The following is a 9,114-nucleotide window of genomic DNA, read 5'->3' as shown; positions in this document are numbered from 1 at the left end:
GGGGGGGGGGATAGAGGGGTACCTGGCAGCGGTCCACGCAGCCCGACAGTGTCTAGCGGCACGGGCCAGCTGCAGCTAACAGGGGGCGCCATTCATGCAACCAGGTGACCAAACGCACTCCCTTTGGGACGCTGCAGACAAACGTTAGCTAGCGGCTTCTGCCCTTTGTAGCATGTCAGTGAGGAAAGACACAGCAATGGGATTTTTCTTGTAAAAGGCTCCTAGAAAACCTGATATAATTGAACAAAAGAAGACAGTGAAGGGTGTAGGCAATGCAGAGGAGAGCAATGAGGGGCTGTGGGTTGGACTGCGACGCCGGGTGGTGGGTGGTCTGGTAGACAGGTGCTGTAACATCTGCTGCCTCCTCCGCTGGGTGTGTGACAGCTCCTAATGAACACATCCCTGGTCAGGTCTGCTCAGGCTGGACGCACTCTAATTACTGTTATTAGGGAAATATGGATGAATAAGTTTGTTCAACATTTCAGCTGCCGCAAGGAAATCAGGTCGACCGCGTCTGTTTGTGTTTTGGCATCCTGCGCTCTGTTTATTTTTTTGCTGACTGCCTTTGTGTTGTTTATCTGTGTGGTACAAAGGTGGCACGTCGGTGGGGGATACAGAAGAATCGACCGGCGATGAATTACGACAAGCTCAGTCGGTCGTTGCGCTACTACTACGAGAAGGGAATCATGCAAAAGGTAAATCAAATCATACAAGAGAATATATTACAACAATTAAAAGTAGACTACAACAACAACATAAAAGAAAAATTGCGGTTTTAAATATGAAAAATTTGGAGCTTATAAACCTGATTAAGCCTGATTGATTCCAGGAGCATGTGCTAACTCCCCTCCCCCAGGGAATGTATATAATGAGGTGGAGCATCTAAACAATGAGCCTCATGAAGACAAGGCAGAGAAACCACTTCTTGTACACTTTATTCTTGAGAAACTATCAATTATTGAATTACTTGGTCCTTGTTTGAGTACTATTTGTGCACATTTAATGTTTTATACTCACATTAAATGACTCAAAAGGTTTTGACCAACTTCCATCAAATTGCAACTTCAAAATGTCACTGCCAGATAAATATAAGAAAGAGATGACAAAAATGATTTCCAACATTTTGCCTTCCACAATTATTCCTGGTTTTCTTCCAGCCTGGACAAGAGTGCAGCAACACCCTTTAAATCCTGATTTAGTAGTGTTTTCACGACTCAAAACGTGTTAAAAGTCAATATTACCCGTGCGGTTGGGACACAAATGATAAGTTAAACCTCAGTGTGCGGAGATAAAGAGTTACATTCAGCAATCAAGAAGAACCCCCCCCAAAAAACAACAAATCTGCCCACTGAGATTTTGTCTGTCTCTAAGACGTTCATGTAAAGTTTAACTTATGTCAGGGGTATCCAAAGATGTTTAGTGAATAATCGGATTTGAGTATACATTTTCAATATTTCAGTTGAAAATGGAGACTCTGTGCTCTTGTATTGACAATCTGGCTCAATTTTAAAAAGCCTCTCTCGTTCCGTGCGTCTCCCTCCAGGTGGCCGGCGAGAGATACGTCTACAAGTTTGTGTGCGACCCCGAGGCCTTGTTCTCCATGGCGTTTCCCGACAACCAGCGGCCGGTGCTGAAGACGGACATGGAGAGGCAGATCAACGAGGAGGACACGGTGCCGCTGTCGCACTTTGACGAAAACATGGCCTACGTACAGGAGGGGCCGTACTGCCCGCCGCACCCCTACAGCGAGGGATACGTTTATTAACGTCAGCCCACCGTAAAACACACACCTCCGCTCTACCCTCCCCCGCCTCCTCCGTCCATACACCTGAGACTGTCCTCTAATTCACAGTCGCTCCGGGGAATAAGACTGAACACACACATGCAGCGGAGCTTCCCCTCCCCTCTCACATAAACACACACACACACACATCCTCTTTTTTTCTGACGTTCAAGCCGTACAGCAGGATGGAGTCTGCACTTTATGGACAGGAAGCTCGGGGTTAACCTGCCAGAGGCTAGCTATGTGGTTGGCTGTTTCCCGTTGTTTATGTTTGTACATTAATGTGGGAGTCATCTGTTTTTTTATTCTTATGATTTTGAGCATGTGGCGCCCTAAAGAGACGGGACTCAACGGCAAACTCATGGTCTCCCAAGGACTGAATCTTAGACTTCCTGCTAAAGAAACAGACGCGCAGCAAAGGGAAGGATGATCACTTCTGTTCGTCTTGTTTTGCCTCGATCAGCCATCCTGTACTTTCACGCTCATTTAAAGTGAAAACTGGCAACGTATTGTAACGATGCTCTTATGGTGAAGTGACATGATTATAGACTTGAAAAAGTAATGTGATAATAAAAGAGACATTTAGCTACACACAGTGAGAGCGGCCTCACTGCCAGTTTGATCACAACACCTCTTGTCTGTCAATGATCTCTGCCACTCATCCAATCAGACTGTAGATCTCATCATGTAGGTGTTTTTGCTGTGATGATATAAACCCCTGGAGCATCTCTCAACGGCTGAAAAACCTTGTGGGTTAGTAAAGTAAAGACACCTCGAATTGTGCTGATGAAAATACGGCCTGTGTTTAGGATAATCAATAAAGCGTCAGGCCGCTGTAAAATATCTCATTCACTGTAAACAGCAGATTTCCTTTGTTTATTCTGACACATCAAAGCAGCAGTCTTTCTTTTGCCATTCAGGTATTCAGTTTGTTCATTAAATAACAGATGAAGTGTATGTACAGTTAAAGTGGAAAACATCAAAACATTTGGGATATTATTTGAATCCCTAATTACAAAAGATTTTATTGGCTTAAAGAATTAAAAAAACATAATAAAATCAAACGTAAAGTAAAAATACTTTCCTGATTTGTTCTCTGTTTTGTTCCAAGTGAACATAAGGTGTATATTTTGCATTACCTACAAAAGGGTGGCTTTTTTTGGTACAAAAAAAAACATAAGAAATATGAAGAGTTTATAATGTGATGATAAAACGTTCATGTTATATTAATAATAAGATAATGTTCCATTGTATAATCAGGTAAATGCACATTTTGTTGCTGCTTCAAATTGTAAGTGTATTTTTTTCTAGTCTCATGGAAGAAAAAGAAAGAAAGGAAGAGCAGCAGGTATGATGTGCTGCTCTGGATTTCTCTTGTTTATTTTTATTTTTGTTTTAATTTGTTTTGTTTTATTCGAGCATTAAAAAAAGAATCTGGTCTGAGTTTTGTTTCTCGGTGTTCTCGTGTGTGGGATGAGATTGGCAATAGCAAATATTCTGTAATAAAATAGATCTGAAAAACACATTTATGACCACTTTTCAGATGGTTTCCCTAAACAATCACTGCATAAAGTGTTGTTCTGTAGTAGTTAATCTCTTGGAAGTTTTATGTATTGCACTTTTGTTGTGATTTCCACACTCAAACTTTATGTTTATCGCTTATTTCCAGGCTGATAAGAGTTCTAGGTAATACATTTACATACTGGAAGTGAGAAAACCCCGTGTGTGTGTGTGTGTGTGTGTGTGTGTGTGTGTGTGTGTGTGTGTGTGTGTGTGTGTGTGTGTGTGTGTGTGTGTGTGTGTGTGTGTGTGTGTGTGTGTGAAAGACTAATAGATTGTGGCCTCTTGTCAATTTCCAGGTTAGAGAGAAAGCTCCCTACCACAAAGCATTTAACCAAAGTGACACCTAAGGAAAAATCAATGACTAATTTAAGACACCACTTTTTATGTAGGTGAATTGTTTCTGGTCTTACAAGACTGGCAGTAATGAAAAAAAAAAACACTAACACTGCCTTAAAGTTATTATTTCTTTCGGCAAAGTGTCACTATTGCTAAAAAATCAATGACTAATTTAAGGAAGCATTGTTTAATTGGTTTCACTGATGGGAAAAATGAAAACGGATGTGTAAGTAATGAAAAAACACTACTTGCCTTAATTTGTCAGAGCAGGTTACGAGCCAACCCTATTACAGTCCCCTCTCTTAGATTTTTGTATTGATTGTCTGTAGAGCGGGGAATTGCCCTTAACTTAAAACACCTGATTGCTTCCCTGAGGATATTTAACAACATCTAATCCGACATGTGCAAACCAGGAAACAGCAGTAACGCTTTTAATATGATGAATGACACTTCTCATTTGGGCTTTCCCCTTAAAATGGCAATAATCTGTTGCATTAACCTGCCTGTTTACAAGCAACAAGGTGTTGTACTAACATAATATTACTCAAACTGCCATATAAAAAGCTGCCTGGCACACAACCGACTGTGATAAACAACATGTCCGTTCATACATATCGTACCAAAACATTTCCTTTTAATGTAGCTTCTTTTTGAGAAATGGACTGTGTTCACTCGGCATGCTGGGTATTTGTGAGATGTCATTTGCTTTTAAGGTTTTACTTTATTTAAATAATGTCAATTGTATTCCTGACTGTATAGAGGGCTTTAACACAGCAGTTAGACCTTTATTGAATTAAAGAAAATTAAATTAATTACATTTTAAAAGGATCAAATTATTATAACATTTAACAAGTAGTAGTTACTCAAGAAGTGTATGTAACTTCATTTCCCAAACTATGAGTAAATATTAGTAAATGTTGCTGACTATAACATTGACATGGACAATTCACATTAGGTTGAATGGCAAATTCCACGTTTTACACAGCTTTTATGTCAAGGATCTGACTAAGTATTCCTCTCCTGTTTTCTTCGATGAGTCTGTTCGGATTTTTAGCGGGTGCTATGTTGGGGGTGGGGGGGCTAACCTGTTTCTAAAGCCCTGGTCACAGCCCTGTGTGAGGCCTCCGAGGCTGTGTGGTTTGACGTTTGCTGTTCAAATGAACTTCACGGTTACAGACCGGACACAAATGACTGCGGTTTATTCAAACTCTCATAATTGAAATCTCATGCAAACTCTCTGGTGCTTTAAATATGTGGTGAGTTTTCATGTTGGCGGTGAGTTTCTAATGCAGTATTTTTCCACCTGTATGTAGTGAGGGCTTATTGTCACTTGCAGGATTACTTGTCTTACACCTTTTGAAGGTGTTGTTTCACCCAGTCTGAACATCTCCATGCAAATCCTGTTATCTGGCCCCAGTTCAGGCTATCAGAGCCTCAGCCATAAGCATACTTACCATTTATGGACATATGCTTTACATCCTGTGCCACCGGCCAAATCCTCCCCTCCTCTGCTGCACTACCAGCTAATATTCGGTGTATCTGAACTGGGAGTTGTGGGCCTCCCCCACTGTAACAAACAGATGGCCGCTCGATCTTGAGTCATCACAAAGCCATTACGAGAGTGACTTGTCCTCAGCCCGGCCGCCTTGATTCGTGCCCGATGGCTCTCGCCAGTGTTTGCTCAGGCTCTTAAGTCATCCTCGGGCTTCGTGACACAGTCTGTTTGCTCAGGTTAAATGGCTTGTGTTGCCCCTGGAGTCCCTTGATTGGCTGTGACACTGTGGTGTTTGACGAGTGAAATGACACCAAGCGGCCCCCGCCACAGCAAATGTGTTTGGCTGTTTGAAACAAGTTGGCTTTTAATACAGTGTGTTTACACACCAAAAAGCCCTAAGTGTGTTTCTATCTGTGTTGCCAGGGTCTATCAGTGGCCAGACCAGTGAGCATAAATCATTCAGGGGTAATTCAGAGTAACAACAGAGGCTCTAAAAGGAAAAAGCAAGGAAATTATAAAGCCTCTATAATGGAGGCCCCTATTACAGTTGCTAGTCCGGTTTAAGACTGCCTTATAAATGGTTTTATTATCTAGGGGGCTCTATTTTAGTCAGCCAACCAGAACTAAGGCTACATCTGTCCAAAACCACATAACCATTTATATTTCACGCCTGAAAACAATTCTGAGGTGTAATCACAAACTTCCCAGAACATCCCAATTTTCTCCAGAAGTTTGTTTTCCCAAATTCAGACTGCAATCAACATTTTTCATTTCATTTTTTGTTGTTGTCAGTAACAGAACACACCACAGGACACACACACTCACTGGGTCATAATTGTGTTCAGCGGATCAAAGGTCCTGGAGAGGCTGCTGACTGCAGCGTCGGCCTGGTCTAATTTAGCGGGGCTGCCATGTTTTTAAGGCTTTCAGGCCACGCCACTGGTTCCTCACTCATTACACTTTCCACTCTCTTGTTGATCATCTTCCTGCTACGGAGCAGATGAAAGACAAAAGCTGTACCCCTCCGCCCCCCCCAACACAAAAGCTTGTGACAGTAATAAATAGCCTCCGTGATCCAGGTTTAGAAAGCTGTGAAATTGGATATTGAGATGCTCTCCGGAGCTGCGGGTCGGGAGTAGTTTCAGACTAGACTGTGGGAATCGTCTAATCCGATCACAGGGAATGTAAGACGGGCTGATCGCCTGAAGGGCCCGATCTCTTGTGCCCACGGGGCGGTGGAGAGTTGATTCTGTGCTCGTTCTGAATGAAGATTTATCAAGTCTTTAGTTACACAGACACTCGTAAAAACACTTTTATGTCTTTTGCTTGTCAAAATGTTGGTACATCACATAAGCGATGAAATGTTGTTGAGCAGTACACAATGTTCAGTGCATGCAATGCATTGGAAAACATACTTAGACTAAATTAGGCAGTTTTTTGCTTATGATACCATTTATTTTTAACAAATCATGCCAGATTTAGAGATGTAAACACAGTCCGCATTGTAGTAGTCAAGAGAAACATTACAGGAAAACAAAAGCAATTGAAACTACATTGGTAAAAAGACATAGAGAAAGCTGTTTTCAGTATTGTAATAACATTTAGCCCAGCCTCGTGACAGACTGACACCCTGCACATGGTGTAAACTACCTGCTAACGCACATCTCTGCAGTCGATCTGTGTGTACAAAATCACCTCAGGCAACTGATAATACCTGACGTATAGTTATATATACATATGGGTTCACACATATGCATATGGGCTCACATATATATATGGTATACAATCACATATTAGATAAGGCAGAACAATATTTAATTTGAAGTTGCGGCACGTGATGTTCTCATTTCTGTGGCTTTACAGACACCGATGTGAGTGCAAACATCTTTCATCAGAGTGTGATGAAACCTGATGAAAGCTGTTTGCTGTAATGCTGGTGTCTTAATAAACAGTCCCTCAAAATGAGAACACAGCGTGGGGCTGCTTTACACTTTAATTTGAAATTGAACATTGGCCTCTCGCGTTGTCTCTGCTGATGTGATGCAGGTTTTTCTCTTTACATTACAGGTATACATTTAAGCAGCCTGTAACAGCTCATCAACATTTTTGTCTACTCTTGATTGAATTAATTTCCCATTTAGAGGCAGTATTTTGCCTCGTATTTCCTGATGAAGATTTAAATAGATAATCAAACATTTTGGGTGGTATATATATTTGTCTCTCTTAACAGGCATATTCTTGAGGATGAGATATGAAATTATGTTCTCAGCATGAATGCAGTAATTGTATCAGATGCACAGTGAAAGAAAAAAACACTTCAACTAAGAAGATGTTTTGACAAGGAGGTTTAATCCTTTTTTCAATAAACTACGATATGTAATTTTCAACATTTACAAACACTTATAACTCTTGATAAAATCCACACAGCTGCTAAACAAATGTTCAAATGTAAAAAAAAAAATTCTGCTCCAAAAATAGAAAAAAAAAATGGGCGAAAGTGGGTTCCTGTTAGGATGCAAACAATCATCTGGAACAGTATATACATCATGGGACACTGAATTGCTTTAGGTTAGATCTGAAATTAAACATAGTCAAGTTAGCGTCTCTCTCAGGCAGGTTGACTCAATACATCGAGCCTCTCTGGGATTTACCACTTCCTTTAGATCGTGAATGCATTAACAAGAGACATTATTGATGAATGAATAAAACGTAACAAAGGAAATTGTGTTGTAGGGGAGGTTCAACAAACTCATGTCATGGAGATCATCAGTTGACAATGGATAACAGGAAGTAATGGAGTATCAGGTACTCTATCAAAGCCATGTTCCTAAAGCTATAGATGGTTCTTAGTGCAGACTGTTTGTGTCCCATGATGCTTAATGTTTCCGTGAATTGCCAATACTTGTGACTTTTTCAGTATGTGTAAAAACGCAACTAGTTTTGAACAATGGTGAGCTAGGGCTAACATTTAAAACTCTCAAATTGGTGGACCCCTAACCCTGTTCTCTCTGGCCCGTCTCTTCACCTTCCACAATGTCGTTTGATCTTTGTGATGCTGTCAATGCCGCAAATCAGCCTCACGACAGACCTTGTAGCCACAGCCACCCAGTGAGGTGGCCAACCATCTGTCACCGGGGCCCACAGACCTCGGGCGGCAAAGGGCCCAACCCCTCCCTCCACCTCTCCATCCCACTCTCACCCCCTCCCAGGGCCCATTAGCTCTCCACTAATGCAGCCACCGTAGCTCAGAGAGGCCCCTAACAGGCACAAAATGGACTGAGACTTATCCTCCTTAATTCCCAAATGAGTTCTCTTTAGCATATACATAATTCATGTCTCTTAGTCACTTACGGGCGCTTTTCACCCGTTTAACAAATACTTATGTCAGGTTTCTCTTTTTTTACACAACAGTTTCAGGTGTGTTAATCTGATTGCTGTTTCTGTAAACCGGATTAATCCTGGGAGAAAGGAAAACATCTGTTAAGGAAAGAAAAAAGAATCATAGTCATGCAATGTGATTTAAATAGCAAGTGAGGAGCCCAGAAAAGTATACTAATGTAGTCAGATGAGGATAGATATTACAGGGGTAAATTTAGACTACCTCACATTCATAATACCTAATGCCCTTTAAATAGGCTTAAGAGGAGGACTAGAAATAGGCTCTGACAATTAATTATTTTCAGTACATTTCTTCTTCTACTTCTCCTGCTTTCGTTTCCACAGGCGTATTAATTCTTTCTCTGTGAATATGTGGCAGCCATGTCAAATCTACTAAATAATGCACTTGTTACGATACACCTTAATTTCTTGGAGAGAGGAACTCAATGGGTATTCGCTGGTTAAATTGAATGCAGGCACTAATGTTTTAGTAATATTTTTCTCAAAGGTATTCTGTGTCCCTGCACACGGTGAACAGTGAAAACTAATGTGAGGAAAG

General features: G+C 41.1%; 1 protein-coding gene across 6 annotated transcripts in view; it reads left to right on the top strand.

Annotated features, from left to right (window-relative positions):
* The window catches only part of etv1 (ETS variant transcription factor 1), a 19,934-nt gene extending 16,636 nt beyond the window's left edge, over window positions 1–3,298 (top strand). For all 6 annotated transcript variants that reach the window (XM_010788409.1, XM_010788408.1, XM_010788411.1 and 3 more), the window contains 2 exons: window positions 594–695; window positions 1,544–3,298. In XM_010788409.1, the coding sequence (XP_010786711.1) occupies window positions 594–695; window positions 1,544–1,765 (324 nt within the window). In that variant the 3' untranslated portion in view covers window positions 1,766–3,298. The remainder of the gene's footprint in view (window positions 1–593; window positions 696–1,543) is intronic.
* The last annotated feature ends 5,816 nt before the right edge of the window (window positions 3,299–9,114 follow it).

Source organism: Notothenia coriiceps, unplaced genomic scaffold, assembly GCF_000735185.1.
Source record: "Notothenia coriiceps isolate Sejong01 unplaced genomic scaffold, NC01 NC01_scaffold00031853, whole genome shotgun sequence".
Classification (NCBI taxonomy): Eukaryota; Metazoa; Chordata; class Actinopteri; order Perciformes; family Nototheniidae; genus Notothenia; species Notothenia coriiceps.
Note: the sequence above shows the minus strand (reverse complement) of the source record. Positions and strands in the feature narration are given on the sequence as shown.